The sequence below is a fragment of the Eublepharis macularius genome, chromosome 9 (genome assembly GCF_028583425.1).
Source record: "Eublepharis macularius isolate TG4126 chromosome 9, MPM_Emac_v1.0, whole genome shotgun sequence".
NCBI classification, from domain to species: Eukaryota; Metazoa; Chordata; class Lepidosauria; order Squamata; family Eublepharidae; genus Eublepharis; species Eublepharis macularius.
In genome coordinates, this window is record NC_072798.1 from 4483038 (window position 1) to 4507479 (window position 24442).

Here is a 24442-nt window from a genome sequence, read left to right on the forward strand (position 1 = left end):
AATAATAATAATAATAATAATAATAACATTCGATTTATATACCGCCCTTCAGGACAACTTAATGCCCACTCAGAGCGGTTTACAAAGTGTTATTATTACCCCACAACAATCACCCTGTGAGGTGGGTGGGGCTAAGAGAGCTCAAGAGAACTGTGACTGGCCCAAGGTCACCCAGCTGGCTTTTGTGGAGGAATGGGGAAACAAACCCGGCTCTCCAGATTAGAGTCCCGTGCTCTTAACCACTACACCAAACTGGCTCTCATTAAAGCCCTGGTTCAGTCTTTGTCTGCATTTTGCAGCAAGATGAGTCCTTCCAGTCCTCACAATTTCACCGACTGAAATCAAGCAGCAGCTTTGTAAAGGGGGGGGAGAGAAAGCCTCTTGCAGTCCAAAAGAAGACCCAAATGGTCAAAATAAATTGGGGTACACTGACATATCAATGGGACCTACTCCATTAAGCAGATTGCCACATTTTAATTTAGCAAATCAATCTTACAAAAGGGAAAATCTGGAGTCTATTTTAAGCGTTCAGCCTTTTTCTTTCGGGCCTGGGCTTGGCATTAGTAATTCGCTCCCCCATTCTTCACTATCAGGTCTGGAGAACGTTCACGGCTATCTGACGGCATTTATTCGCACGCCAAGTTCTTTCTCTCCACCTCGCCCTCCTCCTCTCCCTGGGGAGCTGCCAAGGAGTAATTTCATAACAATTCCAAACAAACATCGGTCAATACAAAGCCAGGAAGAAAAAGGAGAAGGTGGGGAACTGATTAGACATGCCCTTTGTCAAGGGGACATCTTGCACAACTGCAGGTTGTTGCCAAAGCTGGCTTCTTGTCTGATCTTTACATCAAGGTGTGGCAACAGGTTGTTGCTGGAGAAGGAATCACGTTGCTAGGAATGGTGGGAAATGGGTCCTTCAATGGTCTTGTCCTCAGGGAGATGGTTGACCAGCGTGATCCAGGCCGTACCACTTCAAGTCATACCCAGATTGCACCAGCTAAAGTCTGGACTGCAATCTGATGTCAGGGAGTAGCATTCTACATTCGACTTCTCCCTGGCCTGCTAGCTGTCTATGTACAAGGGGTTTTGGGTTTGGAGGAGGTCATTCGGTGCACATTAATCCCATTCTGTAATCCCCCAGCGGCTGCCCTTGATAGATGAAATCTTCTGTGATCTTGTTGGGCTTTCTCATGAGGAGCCCCAGTTTTATGGAACAACCTCTCTGGACTTCCAAGGACAGCTCCTACCTTCTTGTCCCTCTGGAAAAGAAACAAAGCAGAGAGAACTGCCGTAGCAGAGCGATTAAGTGGCTGGACTGCGAATCACTACTCTGCTAGTGAAAATCCCACTACTGCCGTGAAGTCTGCAAGTGTCCTTGGGTAAGCCACTCCTCTCAGAGTCTCTCTACACAAGACATTTTACACGGGGATGCTTAAGTGTAGGAAGACGCAATGTTAGTTGGAAAGTGTAGTTCAAAAAGACAGAGCCGGCAGAGATCGCTCCTCAGAGGTTTGAGGAGCGGAGGGGAGGTTAAATTGGCAGAGCGTTTGTGGAGGTGAAGATGAAATTAACAAACCCTCTGAGGAGCGATCTCTGCCGGCTCTATCTTTTTAAACAATGCTTACCAGAGCGATCTCTTACTGGCTTACTGGCTAACATTGCATCTCCCTACACTTGAGCATCCCCGTGTAAGATGTCTTGTGTAGAAAGACTCTCACTCCCTGGCTGTATTGCGGGGATAATAAAAATACTGATTTTGTTCACTGCTCCGAGTGGGGCACTGATCTGTCTAGAAGAGCAGTACATAAGCATAAAATTATTATTTTATTTGGCCCGTGTGTTTTTCTTTAAGCGTCGGTGGACATATTTGCTTGTTGTTCTGTTGTGGGTTATTATCTGACAATTTTGTAAGCTGCTTTGGGTCCCTCAGAGGTAGAAAAGCAGGTTTAAAAGATCATAGATAAACAAATAAGATCCAGGTTTACTACTTTGGTCAGAACATGGTCTGAGCTGCAACGTAAAAGTGGTTTCGTTGGATCAAACAGAAGCCACCGCGTTTGTCTCCAGCTACAGCCTGCCAGATCGCTTTGGACACCAGGGAAGAAAATCAGTGGCCTTTCCCTGTCCCTAGCATCTGGAAAACAGAGCTGTACTGCCTTGGAATATGGAGGTTCATTCCAACAATCATGGCTGATAACCACTGCTGGACGTTTTCTCCTTAAGTTTGTTCAAGACGGGATGGTTGCATCACGACGTTTTCTTGGCAGACTTTTTGTTACGGGGTGCTTTGCCAGTGCCTTCCCCTGTCATCTACACTTTATCCCCAGGAAACTGGGCACTCATTTTACCGACCTCAGAAGGCTGAGTCAACCCGCCTTCCGCCAGGATCAAACTCAGGTTGCGGGCAGAGCTTGAGCTGCAGTACTACAGCTTACCACTCTGTGCCACGGGGATCTTGGCCCCTTAAAGACCCAACAAGATTCCCAGGGTATAAGTTTTCGACCATCAAAGCTCCCTTAGGCAGATCTGGAAATCTAAGTCATCTTGAAAATGCTGCTAGACTTGAATCTTGCTCTTCTACTACAGACCAACATGTCTACCTACCTAAAATTATCTGGGATGGATTCCGATGAGGGCGAAATGACTCAGGCCCAAGGCAGCTTCTTCACTCAGCCCCAGGCAGGTTTTGCTACTCATCACCCTGATCCAACAAAGGGGGTTATGCACACCAGTTGCCTTGTCCGTGTGTAGCTGACACTTTCTCTGTGCCCAGATTCATTTCTCCATCCTCATCTCAAGGGTCTGAGGCTTGCAGAAAAGCGTCCTGAGGTCTGCCTGGATGTTCCTTGAGATGTACATCCCTCTCGGGCGCTTCGATCCATTCATGTAGCTTTGGAGAATTTTCAAAGCCATCCCCATAGATTATTTTGATGTAATCTTTACAACAACCCTGTAAGGTAGATCAGTATTACTATCTGCATGTTGGTGATCGGAGGGGGGCTGAGACGGATAACAGTTTTCTGAAGTCGACTCAGAGAGTACAGGAAAGAAAAAATATCTGAATGAGGGAGCCTGTGATCTCCAGCGGTCTCCCAGCCAGTATACCAGGTTTCATAGCTATTATATTTGACTACATGAACTATATCAGGAGCAGGGCCAGAACTTTTTAGCAGTTTCACTGCAAGTTGCATTGAGCGCCCTTCCAAAGCAGAAAGGTGGGTATCCTGACATTATGAGCCGACCCACATTTTGCACAATGAAAAGCCAACTTTTGACCTGAAAGGAGTTAAAATTGCATGTATTTGTGCAAATTATTCTGCTTCTGTGAGCCATAGTGAGGGTTAACGTACTCAAGCATGGCCAAAGGCATTTCCACTTTATTTGATGCTCTAATCTTCCTAGCTACCGCGAGGGCTAGGGACTTGGAAATTGTTTGCTCACGAGTTTGTTTGCTAAAACATTCATTAAATAAATCAATAGATCCAGAGGAGTTAGCCGTGTTAGTCTGTAGTTGCAAAATAGGAAAGAGTCCAGTAGCACCTTTAAGACTAACCAACTTTTTTGTGGCATAAGCTTTCGAGAACCACAGGTCTTTTTGTTAGATGCATCGCCAGCTTTCGAGAACCACAGCTCTCTTTGTCAGATGCATCACCAGCTTTCGAGAACCACAGCTCTCTTTGTCAGATGCATCTCCAGCTTTCGAGAACCACAGCTCTCTTCGTCAGATGCATCACCAGCTTTCGAGAACCGCAGCTCTCTTCGTCAGATGCATTGCCAGCTTTCAAGAACCAGAGCTCTCTTCGTCAGATGCATTGCCAGCTTTCGAGAACCACAGTTCTCTTCGTCTGATGCATCGTCAGCTTTCGAGAACCACAGCTCTCTTCATCTGATGCATCTGATGCATTGGACGAAGAGAGCTGTGGTTCTCAAAAGCTTATGCTACAATAAAATTGGTTAATCTTAAAGGTGCTAAATAAATCAAGCAACATTCAGCATATGTACTTCATGCCTCTGAGGCCCCCAGAGTTAAAACACAGACTAGCGTTGCCATTTTCAAAGATCCCGTTTCGGCCGCTTCCGAGGGGATGCACATTCCAGATGTGGTACCTCATGAGCAAACGCTCACGATGGAGGACGTGTCTGATCTCTATCGGAGGATTACAAAAAGCACCTGGCGCCCTTGTGGCTGCTCCTGAATGACAGACACCCGGACCGAGCGTGTTAGACTATCCCCTCAGTATGTGGGGATCCTCTAATGGGATCTCTGCCAAAGCTGCGGGTTTCACACACAACAAAGAAGGAAAAGAACTCGGCTTGTTGATTTTTCAAGAAGCCTTTTCATGCAGTTGATTGTCACCGGACTCCACCAAGTGAGTCCTTTCCAACCACAAATGGCTCTTAGAGAAATGTCCCTCGTTGTGTTTGACAAAACAGAAAACAAGCTGTTCAAAGTCTTGTCTCGTAGCCGAATTCCTGCAATAGAGTTCGTTTCTGCCGAGGCTCAATTGAGCCCTCACAACAATGAGACCACAGAGGCCCAGAGACTGGCAGATTGGGTTGCCAACTCTGATATAGAAATTCCTGAAGATTTGGGGGTGGAGCCTGGAGAGGGTGGGGTTTAGGGAGGTGAGGGAGCTCAGTATAATGCCATAGAGTCTACCCTCCAAAGCAGCTATTTTTTTCTAGGGGAACTGATCTCTCTTGCCTGGAGATCAGTTGTAATTCCGGGAGATCTCCTGGAAGTTGGCAACCCTAGAGGACATTGATCCTATTAGTCCCAGATGGGCAAGAAGGAGGAAAAACCAACATTTATGAAACCAGGATCCAGTTCACAGACAATCATTCAATTCCTGATTTGCCTCAACAAATACTGGTTTCATTTCTATTGCCTGGGAGGGCATGGCTAGAAAACAATCCAGGAATAAACCAGGATTAAGCCAGGATGGCTGTGATATCACACAAAAATACAATTTAAAACAGCGGTTAATAAAAGCACCTTCAGATCCTGGTACGATTTTGCATGACTCTGTACCATAATTAGTGGAGTTGCCTGTATTCAGACAATCGCACCAAGTGCAGTTAGTTTAATTAAACTTGTTTTCATGTTATGCCTGGATGCTGTCTATCAGGGCTTGTTTTCAGCTGGAACATGGTGGAACGGAGTTCCAGCACCTCTTGAAAATGGTCACATGGCCCATGGCTCCGCCCCCTGATCTCCAGACAGAGGAGAGTTTAGATTGCCCTCCATGCCATGGGGCGCAGAGGGCAGTCTAAGCTCCCCTCTGTCTGGAGATCAGGGGGCGGGGCCACTAGCCATGTGACCATTTTCGCCAAGGGTGATTTAAACTTTAAAAAACTCCTCTTGTTCCAGCTGACCCAAAGTGACATCATTGTGCGGTCCTGAGTTCCATCACCTCTTTTCCCAGAAAAAAAGCCCTGCTATCTATTACACCTTACCCTACTCAGTATTATTATTTCCATATTATTTCCATATTGCAGGATCAGGGAGGGGGCAGCGGTGTTGAGAGTGGCTTGTCTAGGGCTTAGCAAGCTCAAGTCAGAAGCGAGACTTGAACTGGGGACTGCCCAGAGCTGAGCTCATTCTCTTAACTGCTACAACTCAGTTCCTCTGGAGCAAGTTGGTTTCTCTTTTGAGCAGCTGTGGAACAATGGACTATTCTACATCACAGCAGGACTCTGGTTAGTTCTTGCCAGGAATTACCAAGTTGCCACCCTTTGAACCCAGTTTCTATAGCAGCCCTTAAACAGCTGCTTAATCAGAAAGGACTAGCAGTTGAAGCACTTCACGGTAGGGTTGCCAACACACCCAGTGGGGTGGGGGAAGGTTCTGTCCCTATAACAGAGGACTATTGTATGGAAACTGGCAGGTAACGTTTTTTGTGGCATGGAGGAAAATAACATCCCATAAAGTCTCTCTAGCAATGAGATCGTTTTTCTCCAGGCAGGTGGCAACCATGATTCATGATGTGGAGTTATCTGTTGCTTAAAATTTGCTGCAGCCTGCTAAGGGAGCAGCCACAGAAGTCGGCTCAAAAGCTAGCAACCTCATACTGACCAGTGGTTGCTGGTCACCTTGGAAACCTGACCCAAGATCTCATAAAACCCACAAACCTGCTCAGAAGCCTTTGCCTCAATACAACAACAACAACAACAACAACAACAACAACAACAACAACAACAACAACTGTGCTTGTATACTGCTCTTCCAGACAGATTAGTGCCTCACCCAGAGCAGTGAACAAGTTAGTGTTGTTATTAGAGGTGGGCACCGACCGGGAAAAAACCACGGACCGTCGGCCTGTGGTCGGTTGCGTTTCATGGACCACGGACCATGAACTTTTCACAGATCTGCCCCAGTTCGCAGACTACTTCATCGGTCTGTGGTCCGTCACTTCCAGGGCTCTAGGATGGCCCCCTTCGCACTCAGAGATGTCAAACTCGCAACAAGTCTTCAACAGGCTCTCCTCCAGCCACCCTCCAAGATTGGCCAAGATTGCAATTCAAAGGTCCGAGTTACAGGCCCCAAAGTGGCCGCCCCCAGGAAACTTCCAGTAGATAGAATAGGAGCCGCAAATGCCAATTGGCTTGCATTGGCTTGACGCAATTGGCAGAGCCCTAGGCTAGTTCAACCCGCCACAATCAAATAAGAATTGAAAGGGTGGGGGGGAATGAGACAGAAGAGTGAGCCCTGAAGGAACCCAATAAACTTGCACCCAGAGCCTGACTGCAGCTCTGAGACTGGGTTGGGCCTGAGCCCTAGGCTAGCCCACCACTCCACAAGCAAATAAGAATTGAAATTTAAAAATATTAAACAGACGAGTGAGCCCTCAGCTGAGGAAACTCAATAAGCTTGCTCCCAGAGCCTTGGCGCAGCACAAGCCCCAAGCCTCCCTCTGGCGCAATCCAAAAAACTCCCACAACAAGCAGTTCCTCCTTCGGTAACCAGCTGGAAAGTGAAACCGTGGCTCAGCACTGGGTGTTATATATACTGCTTGCACTCATAGAGAATAATGGGAGCTCTCTGGTTGGCAGCCAGAGCTGCCTATCAAGATTTTCTGGGCTAAGATTGGTGTGTTCCAAAGGCAGCAGAAGCTCTGCAGGCAACTCCTCTACGTTGCCTAGGGAATTAGTTGCTCAGCGGTGGGATGTCTGGTTTCATGGATCAACAGACCAACGGACCAGCCCCAAAGTTGTCGTGTCCATGAAAAACATGCGTCCCATGGCCCGCTGGTTCACAAACGAACTGGGACGGTCTATGTCAAATTTTGGTCCATTTTTCGGTCCATGCACATCTCTAGTTATTATTATCCCCACAATACAGCTGGGGAGCTGGGCCTGAGAGGAGTGGCTTACCCAAGGCCACTTACTGATCTCATGGCAGTAGTGAGATTCGAACCAATAGAGTGCTGATTCACAGCCAAACCACTTAACCACTGTGCTACAGCAGCTTTCTATTCACAATATTCAGCCAGGGGTGGGTGGCAGTGACTCTTTGTCTCTTTGTCACTGAAGTGCACCACTTGATACTACAAGGAAGTTCTTGCGGGACTGAAGGTTCTTGCATGCAAAACAATTCCCTGCTTCTAGAAAGCTAGCACATCAAGGATAAGGTTTGACTGGGACCATACTTCATGATATCTAGTGTTCTGTGTGCATGTTCTTGATCCTGGTAAATCAATGTCCCTGCTTTTTGTCTCTTGTGGTTGCCTTGTTGAAATCTGGTTTGTATGCATTTCTGAAGATGGCATCCTTTATGGTCCAGACCCCCCTCCTCAAATTACATCCCAACACTAAGCATTGACTAGAAGGCCTTCTTCCAACTCCAGGACATCTTTGAGTGGGGAATGGATGAATCTTGTCTTGCGTGAACATCCAGGGTGATGCACACACATGAACACTAAAGCGCTAGGCTATGCTCAGCCTTTTATTTCTCACACTGCAGCTCCCAGAGTATAGTTTGAACTCCTGCTATTTTAGGACAGCTGTGGCTTTTAGAATGCCTTTCACATGGCTCACTTTTACATCACCAGAAGGCAGAAATGAATATTGTGGACAGCTGGTAGGGTAGGGACCTGAGCAATTTGCCATACTAAACAGGGGGATTTGGACAGCGGTCCTCAGGTTGTGAACGGAGGCATAGCTAGCCTGTTCTCATTTTCATCTGTGAAATGTGTGAGGCTGGCCACACAAAAGCACTCCCCTGTGGGACTTTGTACTTTTAAGGTGTCTCGTATAAACTCAGTTGCCACCTGTGCAAAGGAGCTATGTGAGATGTGGGGATGCTTTGCATGGGTGGTTGGTAGCCCAATTTACACAGGATGCCATACAAGTGCAAAGGTCCACAGGCGCGTTCTTCAGTCTCACAAAAGAAAACCGAAGCCTCAGGCCTAGGTTGGCCCACCTTCAGGTGGTTACTAATCCAACAGGAACAAACCACCCAAGGGCAAAGAGAAAAAATTACCCCAAAATTACTGTCCAGTCAATAAGACTTTTATATAAAGTGCAAGTGTGCTTAAAGTACCCAATTCATATGCTTTGGTAAATACCATAGAGACAGTTCCAATATCCTCTGGATAATACAATCCTCAATCCATAAGGAGTTATCAGTAATTAAAAAGGTAAAGGTAGTCCCCTGTGCAAGCACCGAGTCCTTACTGACCCATGGGGGGACGTCGCATCACAATGTTTTCTTGGCAGACTTTTGTTATGGGGTGGTTTGCCATTGCCTTCCCCAGTCATCTATACTTTACCCCCAGGAAACTGGGTACTCATTTTACCGACCTCGGAAGGATGGAAGGCTGAGTCAACCTTGAGCTGGCTACCTGAACCCGGCTTCCACCAGGACTGAACTCAGGTCGTGGGCAGAGCTTGGGCTGCAGTACTGCAGCATACCACTCTGCGCCATGGGGCTCTTTTATCAATAATTACATCTTAATAAATTTCATGCCATAAATAACAATCAATAAATATAATTCAAATTCAATAAATATCACAAGCAGTTCTAAAAGGTCCTATATAATATATCCAACTGGTGGGAAGTCGTTCAGTATATGCAGAGAATTTTCTTCGGAGATGAAACGAAGAAGTAAATATGCAAAGCGTTGTTATAAATGTCGAGCTGAGTTGTGTAATTCTTGTGTTTTTATCTCCTCTAGACGAGAGGAATTTCCCCGGAGAGAACTCAGCCATGCACTGTGAAGCTGAACTGAGATTCATCAACACCACGAGCCAACGGGGTTTTGCCAGCATAATTTATATCCCATTTCGCATCCAACTTCTTCAAGGGCTCATTCGTTTTTAAATGGTCACTGAAATAAAAATATATCTCAAAGCTCCTCCTCCTCCTCTCTTTATACACCTTATAATAAATATTTCTAACCTTCAACTGGTGCCTGGAGATCTTCTGGAATTACAAGTAATCTGCAGACTACGAAGATTGGTTCCCCTGGAGAAAACGGCTGCTTTGGAGGGTGGACTCTACGGCATTCTACCTTGCTATGCTCCCCTCTGTCTCCAAAACCTGCCCCCCCACCAAGCTCTATCCGCAAATCATCAGGAATTTCCTAGCCCAGGGTTGGCCACTCAGCTTAGGCCTCTGCATTGCAGGAGAGAATCCACCTTCCCAAGGTACGCGGTATTTGTATTTCAAGGCTTTTTTCTGATCATCTTGGATATTATTAAGGGTTCCTGAGAGCAGTCAGAAGAGACAAATCTAAGCTCAGTTTTTCAGGCGGGTCGCTACTTAGGTCCAGTCAAGAATTTCTACAAAGATGTGGAGGAGTTAGCCGTGTTAGTCTGTAGTAGCAAAATAGTAAAGAGTCCAGTAGCACCTTTAAGACTAACCAACTTTATTGTAGCATAAGCTTTCGAGAATCAAGTTCTCTTCGTCAGATGCCTGATACAGATACTGACGAAGAGAACATGATTCTCGAAAGCTTATGCTACAATAAAATTGGTTAGTCTTAAAGGTGCTCCTGGACTCTTTTTGATTTTGCTACCACAGACTAACACGGCTAACTTCTCTGCAAGCTTGAATTAAGTATTCATTGAAATCATCGCAGCTACCCGTCATGACCAAGAACAGAGCTAACTCTTAATGAAGTCAAAAAGCAAAACAACATGAAAGCTAAAGCATGTGAAGATAAAACTATTCCTGCTTGGCAAGCAGAGAAATGTTAGTTTCCAACTTCTAGCCTTACCTGGGCCAGAGGTATTTGTGGAGTTGGGGGAGAGTTGGGCAAGCAGGTGGAAAAATGGTTGCGGGCAGGACTTCAGTTGTTTCTCCAAATGCCTGCCTCTTCTAAGCCCAGCTTCATCGACACTTTGCTGGCGGGTGTGGGGGGGGGGTAGGGTTGCCCGCTCCGTTGGAAAATTCCTGGAGATCTGGGGTGTGAAACCTGGAGAAACCTGGAGAAAGTGGGGTTTGGGGAGGGAAAGGACCTTGGCATGGCATAATTCCATAAATTCCATCACCCTAAGTAGCCGTTTTCTCCAGGTGAACTGATCTCTGTGGCCTGGAGACCAGTTGTAATTCCAGGAGATCTCCAGCCACTACCTGGAGGCTGGCAACCCTAGTGGCGGGGGTGGCTACAGCTTCAAAGAATATGATGAAATGTCAGAGATTTTCTCTAAACCAACACGAACTTCTATAATCCTCTGGCCAAACCTAATCATATCTGTGCGAATAACTTTCCTGAATTTCTCTTTGCCATTTGAAAGAGACTGCTAAGTTCACGTTGGGGTGGACCCAAGTAGTTTTTTCTACTCAGTCTTACACGGTTTCTCTCTTACTACAGCCCCTGTCTCATGGGGTTTCCAGGCAGGTCTTATGATTTCTGGCAAAATCTTTGGACAAAGTGATCAAAGGACACCCTTCTTCGTTTTTTCATCAGCAGAAAAACTGGCTAGATCCATTCTTGTTAAAGATCCAGAGGAGTGAGCCGTGTTAGTCTGTAGTTGCAAAATAGTAAGGAGTTCAGTAGCACCTTTAAAACTAACCAACTGTGGTTCTCGAAAGCTTATGCTACAATAAAGTTGGTTAGTCTTTAAGGTGCTACTGGACTGTTCACTATTTTACCCCTGTTAATGTTACTTAAAGGAGACCTTCTCCCACACCATAATTTAAGAATGGTCATAAAAAACCTAGCCTGGGTCAGGGCCAGGGGGGTGTTGGGTAGGCAGATCCGGTCAGATGCATGGCATTTGGAGCACTGACACATAGGTGTGGGAATGAGCTGCCACTAATTGCTTTTAACTAGAAATGTTGGCATTCCAAAAACATGATTTAAATGGAAACAGCCACGTGCCTAAGTGAGCATAGGTTTTGTCTGAATTTTTTTTAATGTTCCATGTAGGTCAGGAAATGGTTCAATCCCCAATTTTGTGACTAGCACTGCTTCTCCAGTCTGAAATCCTTTAAACAGAGGAGGCAGGATCTCAATCTTGGGCCTTATGATCAGCATAAGCTAGGGTTGCCATCCTCCAGGTGGGGCCAGGTGATTTGGAATTACAACTGAATTACAACTGAGTCTCCAGTTCCCCTGGAGAAAATGGCATCTTTGTAGAGTGGACTCTATGGCATTATACCACACTGAGGTCCCTCCCCAAACCCTGCCTTCCCCATTCCACCCCACAAATCACCAGGAATTTCCTAAGCCACAGCTGGCAATCTTAGCATCAGCTCCATCACTGAGCTGAGTGCAACAGCACTTAGCACATGTTCAAAGACACTCTCTTCTTGCTTGCTGCTTCACATGTTCCAAGAATGAGCCTTGGCATCAATATAAGTTTTTTTAAGACCTCGAGAGAATATCTGGGCACAGGGAGGATTCATTTAGATGAAAGATGCTCCAAAATACTCAGTGCTTTTGTTCACTGGTCCATGCTTGGAATCCTCGGGGTGCTCTTTGAAAAGAAAACCAAGGTTCTGTGTGTTTTATGCTCATAAAACGGAATCAGTCTTTGTTGTCCCAAGAAGACAGCAAGAAATTCATTCATGACCTCACGACAAAACACATGTTGGAAGGAGGCAATTTGGTTTCACTTCTGCTGGGTTCCTGCTGTTGCGTGGCACTCTGAGCCAATGAGACTCGCTTCTAAACAGGATGTTATTCTTGCCAGTACCGCTGTGCATTCAGTTTCACATTTGGCTCTTTGTTTCATTTTTGAGTGATGTCCAGTAAGTCGCCTTAGATGATCTCTTGGTCAGAATGCTAAAATCTGGGACGAGGGCGTGCCAGCCAAAAAAGGAAATGCAGGTTGTCCCCTTGAACATTTCCACTCTGGAGGCTGCAAGAGGAAACAATAACAGTGTGGGAAAGCACACACCACAAAGCAGGTAAATTACCTTCCTTACCAACCTCTTGGATCCCCAACTAGGGCTGTCGAGAAATTTCAAAAGAGGCGTTTCGCCACCACCGCTCTTTTTCTGCATGCTTGGACCCACATGACTGAAGGTGAATGTGGAGAATCCCAAAGAAACACACAGAATGAGGAGGGCGTGGGGTATGGTAGCTGCGTGGTAGACCATCTGGTTGGCATGCAGGGCATCCCAGGTTCAGGCCTCAGCATCCCCAGTTAAAAGAAGTCTCTGAGGCACCAAACAGCCCTGCATTCTCCTGATCTTTTGAATACGAGGATGCAAACACTCTCCTGTCTTTCCCTTTTTTTTTTTTTTGAAAATTTTTTTATTGGGTTAGAACATTTTTATTTTTACATTACAATCAATTTTCCCCTAATTTTTCGTTTCTAACCCCCTCCCTTTCCCCCCCTTTTGTTGACTTCCAACAGCTTTCCCACCCTCTGTCCCTTTTCCCTTACTTCTATTAAATTCCTCTGTCTAAAACAGATATACATTCTCCATTATATTAAGCAGTGCATCATTAACTCCTTTAATTATTATACACCCAAACTATACGTCTTTAGATAAACAATTTATCCCATTTTCCAGTTTTGAATAATTCTATATAAACCTATAAAAATATATAAACCATAAAAATTTCCCACATTTAAATCAAACAATTTGATTTATTCTCTATATATTACTCATTTCAACTTTTTATGGTAATTCTATATAACTCCTCAGATACTCAATCAATTTAACTCTTCTATACATTCAGTTTGGTGCATATAAATCTTGTCAAAGAAAGAAAATATTGTTAGTTAGTCAATCCTCATGTTTAAACCTTATCATTAATTATTCTCTATCAGTTGACCTATACATATCTATATATATCTCAATCAATTAATCTAACTGCTTATAAATTCACATTTCTCTTCCTCCCCCGGTAAAGTCACCCCTCTCTTTTATACTTTTATTATATTTCAGTAGTTCTCAAACTGCCACAGTTTTCCTCCCACCTCCCATTTCTTCTCCAGGTATTGTTTCAGCTTCTCCCAGTCTGTGTTGAACTGCCCTGAGTCCAGATCTCTCAGTTTTCTTGTCATCTTGTCCATTTCAGCCATATACAGCAATTTGTAGATCCAATCTTCAATAGTTGGTACTTCTTGTACTTTCCATTTCTGCGCATACAAAAGTCTAGCTGCTGCCGTCATATAAAAAATCAACGTCCTATGATGGGCTGGAATTCCCTCCATTCCCAAGTTTAGCAGCAGGAGTTCTGGGTTCTTATTTATTTGAAACTGTAAAATTTCACTCATTTCTCTTAACCTCCTGTCTTTCCCTTGATGTGGATTACTGCTAACCTGGCAACAAGCCTCAGATGCAGGTGGGAACAGAAGAATGCAGAGCTGGCCACCCTGACTGGCAAGGAGTCCAAAGCCTCCAAGATTGGCCAGGCCTAGCTTAAATACTAGGATTCTGGCCTTCTGCCGTCATTTAGTCTTGCCAACCTCCAGAGGGTGGCTGGAGTTCTCCTGGAATTATATACAGAGATCAATTCCCCTGGAGAAAATGGCTGCTTTGGAGGGTGGACTCTATGGCAATATACTCCACTGAGGTCCCCCCCCCTTTCTGAAACCTTGCCCAACCCTTCTCCATCCCAAAATCTCCAGGAATTTCCCAGCCTGGAGTTGGCAACCCTACAGGCTTCCAAATCTATCTGCTCTCAAGCCTTCAGTTCCAGGAAGTGACCTCAAGTATCTTAGGCTGAAGGGTCTTAGGGTCTGGGTTTGGGGACGGCCACCCACTGATAAGCGCTCTCCGTGACGCATGCAGTGGCTACTGGAAAGAATGGTTTTCCCCTCATTGGCAAAATCCAAATGCCAAAATAAGTGCCGAGAAAACATTCTGCAGAAGCACGAGAGCTCTAATGTCTAGATCACATGCAATGAACAAACATCAAATGTATATTTGTTTGGTTGAAGAAATTGCTCATTGTGTACGTCCATGCCCTCATGTCACTAAACTCACCCACGGAGAGCATGATAAAATTAACAATATTTCTATAGATCCAGGGGAGTTAGCTGTGTTAGTTTGTAGTTGCAAAATAGTAAAGAGTCCAGTAGCACCTTTAAGACTAGCCAACTTTATTGTAGCATCAGCTTCCGAGAATCACAGCTCTCTTCGTCAGATGCATCATGAGATGCATCTGACGAAGAGAGCTGTGGTTTTCAAAAGCTGACAATGCATCTGACGAAGAGAGCTGTAGTTCTCGAAAGATGACGATGCATCTGACGAAGAGAGCTGTAGTTCTCGAAAGCTGACGATGCATCTGACGAAGAGAGCTGTAGTTCTCGAAAGCTGACAATGCATCTGATGAGGAGAGCTGTAGTTCTTGAAAGCTGATGATGCATCTGACAAAGAGAGCTATGGTTCTTGAAAACTGACAATGCATCTGAGGAAGAGAGCTGTGGTTTTCAAAAGCTGACAATGCATCTGACGAAGAGGGCTGTAGTTCTCGAAAGCTGACGATGCATCTGACGAAGAGAGCTGTAGTTCTTGAAAGCTGACGATGCATCTGACGAAGAGAGCTGTAGTTCTCAAAAGTTGATGATGCATCTGACAAAGAGAGCTATGGTTCTTGAAAACTGACAATGCATCTGACGAAGAGAGCTGTGGCTCTCAAAAGCTGATGATGCATCTGATGAAAAGACCTGTGGTTCTCGAAAACTGATGCTACTGGACTCTACTATTTTGCAATATTTCTATGTGTTTCTTTGGCTGGGAAACTGCTACAACTTATTTAAGGAGCCTCTGGGAACCCTACAAGAGCCCAGCCTACAACGGCAAGTCTAATCTTCTCACCTGTTTCATCACAAAAGAGTAGGAGCCATCTCCAGGCCTTAGGCCATGAAGAGGGTGTGGGTTGGCGTTCCTTTGCCCTTCAACTCTTTCTCTCCCCGTGCCAGTTTTTCCTGTTTCAGCAGGGATAGTGAGCCTGTGGTATTCTTGAGACGAACGAGGCTGTGCAAGAGATCAGAGGCGGAAACATGGCTCGCCAGCTCACCGAGGAACAGCTTGCGGAGTTCAAAGAGGCCTTCTCGCTCTTCGACAAGGACGGCGATGGGGCCATCACCACCAAGGAGCTGGGAACGGTCATGAGGTCTCTGGGCCACAACCCAACCGAGGCCGAACTGCAGGCCATGATCAGCGATATCGATGCCAATCGCAGTGGCACCGTGGACTTCGCAGAATTTCTGTCCCTGATGGCGAAGAGAACGAGAGATTCGGATGGCGAAGAGGAAATCCGTGATGCCTTCCGGGTGTTCGACAAGGACGAGAGCGGTTATATCAGCGCGGCGGAGCTGCGGCATGTCATGATCAACCTTGGGGAGAAGCTCACGGATGAAGAGGTGGACGAGATGATCAGGGAGGCTGACGTGGACGTGGATGGGAAACTGAACTACGAAGAGTTTGTACGGGTGATGATGGAGAAATAGAAGACCCTCTAAGGCATCACATCACAGGTACAGGTTTTAAACATTACTTGGCTTTCCTGCAATTCAAGAAACGTAATTGAACCAGTTTCCATTATTCTATTGATTCGTTCATCAATTATATCTGCATAAACTTGCATTTAAGAAAAAAACTTGTTGGAAAACTGGGCAGGCTTTTTTGTGCATGTGTCAGAGTTGGCATCCTCTTGGAAGAGGCAATCCTACCTCATTCTTTTGGGAAAGAAGACCTCTTCAAAGAAGATGATTGCCACCCATCAAATGTATATTAAAAATAATGTAAAAAATCCAGATTACAAACTTAGAAACATAGAGCTGGAGGAACCTCAAGGGTCATCTAGTCCAACCTCTTGTGCAAAGCAAGAAATTCACAGGTACCTCCCCCCTCACTCCCCCAGTGGCCATTGCTCTATGCCCATAGGAAGGTAGACAAGTTTTTAGCAGGCCAGAAGAGATGGATCTGAGTAACTGATTAAATATTGCAACTTTAATTATTATTCATAACGTGTACTGTGCTATTAAAGTTCGTGTTGAGCTGCAAAATAAGTTTTTTTTAAAGTGTGTGTGTTACGTGCCATCAAGATGCTTCTGATTTATGGTGACCCTCCGAAGGAAATACCTCCAAAACGTCCTCTCATTAACAGACTTGCTCACATCCTGCAAACTGGAGGACGTGGCTTCTTTTTATTGCATCCAGCCATCTCATTTTAGGTCTCCCTCTTTTCCTACTGCCTTCAACTTTTCCTAGCATTATTGACTTTCCCAGAGAGTCTTGTCTTCTCATGTTGTGACCAAAGTACAATAGCCTCAGTTTTGTCATTTTAGCTTGTAGGGACAAAGAGAAAGGAGCAATTGGAGATTATGAGGCAATAAGAGACAACTGATGAGTAACCGCAGCTACACCTACACAGAACTGGTTGCTCATTTTGGAGACAAAGACAAGCTGTGTTAAATAAGAGCCCTGCGAGTCATTTATATACTTAATAAATCTTGGCATTCATGTAGCACTTTCATTGTTCAATGTGCATCAAACACAGTATCAAGGAAATTTTCACAGCAGCCCTACAGTGTAGGCTGGTGTTCTCCTGACGTATCAGATGGGGTAGAATAATTAGGTTTTGAAGGGACGGCTTGCTAAGGCCAACTGGTGCGATTGTGGCTAAGATCTGAAATGACGGCTGCCCAGATCAAAGCTCTCAACTTACTTACTGGCATAAAGTGAGCTTCTTTGGAGGTTTTTAAGCAGAGACTAGATGGCCATCTGACAGCAATGCTTATTCTGTGAACCTGGGCAGATCATGAGAGGGAGGGCAGGAAGGGTTATATCAGTGCTTAGTTCTCGTGGCCCCTTCTTACATGCCCAGGGTAAGGCCGATTGCCACCTTGGGGTCAGGTAGCAATTTTCCACATGCCAGTTCTGCTAAGGGGGGGGGGGAGGGTTGTGCATTTTCTGCACTGTGCAGGGGGTTGGACTAGATGACCCTAGAAGTCCCTTCCAGTTCTATGATTCTATGTTTTTACCCTAGCTTTCTCCAAAGGGCGAATACGTGCTTCTCCCTTCCTACTTTTAGCTTCACAACATTCTTGTGAGGTAGGAGTAGGCTGAGAGAGAGCAAGCAGCCCAAGGTCATCTGGTAAACTTTGTGATGGGGGATTTGAACTTGGATCCCACCGGTTCAAGTCCAGCACTCTAACTTTGCGTCATGCTGCTTCTTGACAAATGTTCTTTTGTTCAGTATTCATTGCCTTCCTTCCTTGGCTCTTCCTCGTGATCTTTCCATTCTGCTTGTTCTTCTTTGGGAGGAAAAGTAAGAAAAACAGAAACACCCCCCCCCCCGCCTTCTCTGCTACCCTGCAACGAGTGAACCTACACCTGTGGAACTTCTGTCAAGCATTTAGAGGGATCGTTATACTCCACTTAATTTTTTAAAATCAAATACAGTCAAGGTTGATGCGTCCTGACGTGATGCATTCCACTTCGAAAGGAGTCGAACGATTCAATCCATTAAAACTTCAAAAGGTCACCGATGGCTCAGGCAAGGGCAGGAACCATGTCGCCCGGTATGTCCCTTTCCAATCGGTTCAGTGCCACTTGCCAAACGACATTCCATCTGGTGCTTGGCATGGGAGCAACCCCGCAAGCAAAGTCCTGCAGGACGAGAGTTTGGGAGCGGGGAGAGAAAAATGTTGTAGATAAAATCAATCAATAAATCTTGCTCAGCATCCTGCATTAGCGCAACCCAATTCATCGTGGAGTTGTCTTTCCACCTCACTTATATATACAGTTCTATCCAAAATCACAATGCCTCCCCCCTTGTCTGCTGGTTTAATTATTATGGTTTGGTCTTTATCAAGAGCTTCTAGAGCTCTCCTCTCACTATTAGATAAGTTGTTCCAACCTCTTCTCCCTGCAGTTTCAAGTTTGACTACTTCTCTCATGACCATGTGCTCGAAGGTTGCGATCCTGTGGTCATCCACAGGTGGCACAAAGGTCGATTTTGGCTTGAGCTTAATGGGTAAAGACCCAACAGGTGGTGCTACAACTTGGGACCCTGAAAAGAATTTTTTTAAGTTTAATTAATCTGATCAGTTTGAAAAGGTCCACACGGGTTTGAAAAGACTTATACATGGGCGTGGGAACCAAGATCAAACCTTTATTGAGTATCACTCCCTCTTGTATGGTAAGTGGACGGGAAGGCAGGTTAAAAATCAGTGCTCCATCTTGCCTTTTAGCTTGGAGTGAGACTGGCTCTTCCCTAAAAGAGAGTTTTGGAGAGGGGAGAGAAAAATGTTGTAGATAAACTCAATCAATAAACCTTGCTCAGCATCCTGCTGTAGCGCAACCCTCCCCTCCAACAGCACCTGATACTTAGAGGTTTCCTGCCAAAAGACAAAGGTATAATTTAGCCATTGTAGCCAATATCCATTGTTAGAGTCATCTCTATTAACGTAGCCTTCCCAAAGCGGCCTAATCCAGCAACCGTCACCACATCTTGTGGGTTGAACATTCCATAGATTCTTGGCGCATCGTGTAAAAGAAATGTTAATTGCACATCATGTGAAGAAGCAGCAGCAGGAATGCGCATGGTAGTCGGAGGAGAACTGCATTTTTGCAGCAACCAAATCCTACCTTTTGAGAGTTGTGGAAGTGTCATTTGTTTGTAACTGAGGGTTGAGTGCTAGTGTCTGCTGCAAAACAAACACCAAATTTATCATACAGTGCAAGAAGCATGCACACGTAGTGAGGTCCCAATGTCACAAAACCAGACAGTGGTGGAAGCTGCAGGCTAGGACGGCTCCATCTGTCACATGCTTCTGAGGTTGTCAAGAAAACAGATTCTAGAACACCATTACTTCTGGCAAGCATACAGGAAACCAGTCTGCATTATGGCTTCTCTTCTTCCAGCATTTTCTCCTCAAAGGAGCGTAATCCAGGCCTAGGGCTGCAGAGGGTGTGGACTGCTTGTTTGTCCCTTCCCCTTCTCATGCCAGCTCTTCCTGTTTTGCCACGGACGAGACTGTGGTTTTCCGAAGAAGAACAAAGCAGTGAGGGAACGGAGAAGGTAACATGGCTCACTGGCTCTCCGAAGAACAACTCGCCATATTCAAAGAGGCCTTCTCACACTTTGACCAAGATGGCAACGGGAGCGTCAGCCCTGACGAGCTGGGGACAGTCATGCGCTCCCTTGAGCATGTTTTGAGTCACCTCGGGGAGAAGTTCACAGATGAGAGAATGGATGCGATGGTCAAAGAAGCAGACGTGGATGGAAATGGGAAAGTGAACTACGAAGAGTTTCTGAGACTGATGATGGAGCTATGAAGGCCCAAGACACATTCTGTTCTAGGTACAGTCTAATATTGTTTTCATGGCTGATACTTCACCCTCACGGTAAGGTAACTGGCTCCTTACAGCAGAAGCAAACAGGTCTCTGCCCCAAGGAGATTCAAATCCAGACAGTGAAGAAGAGAAAAAAGGCATCAGAAGAATGGGAACACCCAGACAAATACCAGAAAGGACACTTATGTATAATTTGTTGTGCTTTGCAATGGCGTCAGAGGGGTTCTAAACCTGCTGTGGTGAAACAGGCCTTATCCCACTTCTGCCACCATATGCATTCACACATTCCTTTCCTTAGTGCTCTTTTTTGCTCTCTCCTGCCAAACATCTTTTTATTTCTTATATCTAGATTTCTAGATAGGGGGAGGGCACAGAATGGGTTAAAACGATGCAGGAAATTTTCTAAACTGTGCGCCACTTTATCCATTGAATGTGGGAAATGATCCTACAGAACTTTTCAAAAAGGAGAAAAACTCCATGCCAGAAAAGTTCTGCTAGATCCAACTCGGCCTCTCCTCAGAAACGTTTTATTATAAAAGCAGTGTATACAGAGGCGCAAATGTCTATTTGAATTTTGAGTCAGACAGATGGCTTATGCTTTAGTTTACAGTTCTGGGGAAATTAAATCGAGCCAGTCCCCTAAAAGATGTGTGCTCCATGTGTGCTGGAGGACTTTTCTGTTTTTAACGGGTGGGAGGTGGGCATTATGAGTACAAAGAGAGTTTTCTCAGTCCTTCCAAAACAGCAAACGTCTACATGCAGGTTTGTCTAACATTCTTAATGTTGTTGAACTCATTAATGGTTTTCTAGAAAATGTCAGCGCATTTTAAAATACGACAAATGCTTGCCGATCAACCTTGCACTCAGCGGCCAGAATGTTAGTGTCGGCACCAGAGAGTAGTAGCAGTACTTTTATTGCAATTAGCCACTGACCGTAGCAAATTTACAATTAACAAAATTTACAGTTGAGATTGACTTCATAAACTCCAAGGACTACAAAATATCAATACAATTAGAGCAAATAATACCCTAGGACCATGAGATAAAGAAATATCTATCCAGATTCCCCGCTAGTTGCCACAGATGCTCTTAACTTTCTTGCCGAAACTGTGAATAGAGAGACTTTATAAGACAGTTCTATATCTGTATCAGAGAGCAATATTGAAATTTTCTTGACCTCTTGAGTATTTATTGCTTTAAGTTATCTAAAATTGTACCAGGTTGACTTTGTCAAGGATTTGGGTACAATATTGCCTGCCTGTTTCCCCTTTTATTTCCACATGCTAAATGACTAGACGCTTGCTTGTTTTAAAAGAAAAGCTGAAAACTTGGGCAAGGGGGATTGGAACATCTGTGAGGCGGCCAGACATCAGAAAAAGTCTCCACCTCACACCACCCTGACACTAGTTCGGTGTAGTGAGCCAGCTTGGTGTAGTGGTTAAGAGCGGCAGGACTCTAATCTGGAGAGCCAGGTTTGGTTCCCCACTTCTCCGCTTGAAGCCAGCTGGGTGGCCTTGGGTCAGTCACTTAAGAGCAGCAGGACTCTAATCTGGAGAGCCAGGTTCGGTTCCCCACTCCTCCGCTTGAAGCCAGCTGGGTGACCTTGCATCAGTCACTTAAGAGCAGCAGGACTCTAATCTGGAGAGCCAGGTTTGATTCCCTACTCCTCCGCTTGAAGCCAGCTGGGGACCTTGCGTCAGTCACTTAAGAGCAGCAGGACTCTAATCTGGAGAGCCAGGTTCGGTTCCCCACTCCTCCGCTTGAAGCCAGCTGGGTGACCTTGCGTCAGTCACTTAAGAGCAGCAGGACTCTAATCTGGAGAGCCAGGTTCGGTTCCCCACTCCTCCGCTTGAAGCCAGCTGGGTGACCTTGCGTCAGTCACTTAAGAGCAGCAGGACTCTAATCTGGAGAGCCAGGTTCGGTTCCCCACTCCTCCGCTTGAAGCCGGCTGGGAGACCCTGCGTCATTCACAGCTCTCTCGGAGCTCTCTCAGCCCCACTGAGTGTGCTGGGGAGCTCTGTTGTGCAGAATTCCCTGCCAAGGCTCTATGCCAGGTGTGCTGCTGGCCACTTGGGCACCAGGTCAATGGGTAGCAGAAACAGGAGGGCAATATCCAAGTGAGCTGCTTGTTTCTTTAAAAAGCAAAACCCGCAGCAAAAGACTTGGACTCAAGCCTGTACTATTTGGCTTGAAACGTCTGCTCAGCCAGCAGATTTGGACCCTTAGTGGTGAATTGGAAGGGAGTGAATGTGCAACTGACCCTGCCTGCCCTCAAGGGGCTAGGGAGGGCCAGGCCAAGATATTCGGCTGCCCCAAGCAGCAGCACCAGGCCACGTTGTCTGAGAGCTAAACTACGTGAGATGCCCGACATGTGTCGTGTTCCTGCAAGTTTACCTGGGAAGCGTAGTCTGGCCAGCAGCAATAGCAGAGCCAAAAGGACGGGAGGGAAAGAGTCAGTGAGGGTAGCCCAAAGACTCAACCAATTCTTTTCACAGAGAGGGGAAGGAGTCTCCTTCCCCTCTCTGTGAGAAGGAATGGTTGAGTCCAGCAGCTGCGGTGGTGGTGGCAGCCTCCACAGCTCCTGCCACTGCTTAGCCACCTGTCAGCTTCGAGCTGCCCTTGCTGACTCTTTCCCTCCCGTCCTTTTGGCCCTGCTGTTGCTACTGGCCAGACTACACTTCCCAGGTAAACTTGTGGGAACCTAACACGTGTCGGGCGTCTCGTGTAGTTTATCTCTGAGAGCTGCACTCCACAATCCTTGATAACACCAAAGAGGATCTGTTGGAAGTAATGCTGAAATTGCAAGTGGTGGCAAGAAATGAAACAACTAACAAACACTTAGCTGGGAGACATTGCTTCTTCTGAGCATTCAAAGCACTTCAAAGTGCAACTGAGAAGGCAGGCCCGGAGTTTTCTATACTTACTTATACTGTTCCTCGGCTTTATCTCCTTAGACTTCAGGTGACTAACAGTGCAACAACCAGTGGCAAGGACACAAAAACAACACAACAGTCAATTAACAAGATAAAATCAGCACATGGGATCACAGGGTACATTGTTTATAATCAGCCTGAGTCATTTTGACTTGACAGTCATGGTAGCCTAATAGTTAGTGTCAGTCGAGGACCTGGGAGAGCCAGGTTCAAATTCCCACACTGCCATGGAAGCTTGTTGTGTCACCCTGGTCCAGTGACTTCCCTCTCAACCTAATCTGCTTTGCAGTGTTATTGTGATCACGAAATATGAAGACAAAATATGAATGTACCTGACCACTGAATGTATTCCAGGGCCGTTTAGTGTGCCCTTTTCTTTTGAGATTAGGCGGGTGGCAGCTCGGGAGAGGGCCTTCTCGGTTGTGGCACCCAGACACTGGAATTCTTTCCCAGGGAGACTCATGTGTCCCATTCTGTCCCCATCTTCCACCAGCGAATGAAGACTCTTATGTTTCATTTGATGTTCCCTCAGTGATTCCCCCTTCCATCTCAATGTTTTAATTGTTGTTTTTATGTTTTTGTATGCATATTTTAGCTCTGGTTTTAGTTGTTTTAATGATGTGCTTTTTGTTGGTTTTAATGGTTTTTAAGATGTATTTTTATAATGTTTATTCTATAGTTAGCTGCCTTGGTGCCCCTTGTGAGGACAGAAAGGCGGGGTATAAATTTTGTAAATAACTATAAATAAAGTGGAGCAGGAACCATGTATACTACTATGAGTTCCTTGGAGGACGGGTGGGAGCAAAATAGATAGAGAGCCACCTGCTTTGGTGACATCCTTCTAATAAATATCAGCAAAGGCTTCTTGCACAATTGAGTGGCCCAGGGACTAGACTGGACTATATTGGAATTCCCTCTTGCTCTGTAATTGGGTTGCCCAAGTACAATGCAGTTAAACTGCAAAAGCCAGAAGTGCAATGCTAAGCAATGTCACGCCCTTCTAAGTCCCTTGAAGTCCATGACTGCACTGTGGAGCCATGAAAGCTTCTCGCTTAATCTGGTGTATCATCTCTCTTGGTTTTCCTGCAGCATCCGCGAGAATCTCCAGGGACTTGAAGATTCATTTAGCTGCAACCCAAACCTGATTGGAATGTGAATATCAGAAACCAAGAACGGCCAGGCGCAAGGCAAGATCAGCCCCTTCATTCTGTTTTTTTTTTTTTACCTTGTGTAATATCTGGAGATCCGGCCCTTGGCGAAAAGACTTGCATTGCACCAGAACTGGCACAGCTTGCGAAGGAACATTCTCTATTCAGCTCTTCCCAGAAAAACTGGAAACACGCCCAAGAGAAATATGTGCAGCCATTATGGATGATGTGTTGGGCTTTCGGAGAAAAAAAAATAAATGAATGCCTACTCTTTTTGTTGTAACTCCTTTCTTTGGGAAACTGGGAATCGGGTTCTGCCTTTGAGCATAATCCATCGGGATGATCTTCTGCTCAAGTCCCATTGGGAGAACTTGTTGCCTTGTGCCCTTTGTCAGTGGGTGGGATGTGCCCTTTGTCAGTGGGTGGGATGTGCCCTTTGTCAGTGGGTGGGATGTGCCCTTTGTCAGTGCACGGGATGGCCCTTTGTCAGTTCACAGGATGTGCCCTTTGTCAGTGCACAGGATGTGCCCTTTGTCAGAGGGTGGGTTCTGCCCTTCATTAGCGAATGGCGGGAAAGTTGAAAAATACTTATTTGGGGTACTTACATGCTGTAAGGGCCAATCCAGAATTCAAGAACTGTTTGCAGA

The 24442-nt window shown here is 45.6% G+C and overlaps 2 protein-coding genes across 2 annotated transcripts; both read left to right on the forward strand.

Annotated features, from left to right (window-relative positions):
• The first annotated feature begins 15330 nt into the window (after positions 1 to 15330).
• Positions 15331 to 24066, forward strand: LOC129335564 (uncharacterized). The gene is made up of 2 exons (XM_054988214.1): positions 15331 to 15888; positions 23737 to 24066. The coding sequence occupies exon 1, from the start codon at positions 15412 to 15414 to the stop codon at positions 15859 to 15861; it is 450 nt and encodes a 149-aa protein (XP_054844189.1). The 5' UTR covers positions 15331 to 15411; the 3' UTR covers positions 15862 to 15888; positions 23737 to 24066.
• LOC129335565 (calmodulin, flagellar-like) lies at positions 19200 to 19715 on the forward strand. Its single transcript, XM_054988216.1, has one exon. It carries the CDS (start codon positions 19445 to 19447, stop codon positions 19694 to 19696), a length of 252 nt encoding a protein of 83 aa, XP_054844191.1. The 5' UTR covers positions 19200 to 19444; the 3' UTR covers positions 19697 to 19715.
• Positions 24067 to 24442: the final 376 nt, after the last annotated feature.

Coding starts and splice junctions, on each gene's coding strand:
- LOC129335565 (XM_054988216.1), top strand. CDS start 19,445: ATGGCTCACTGGCTCTCCGAAGAACAACTCGCCATATTCAAAGAGGCC.
- LOC129335564 (XM_054988214.1), top strand. CDS start 15,412: ATGGCTCGCCAGCTCACCGAGGAACAGCTTGCGGAGTTCAAAGAGGCC.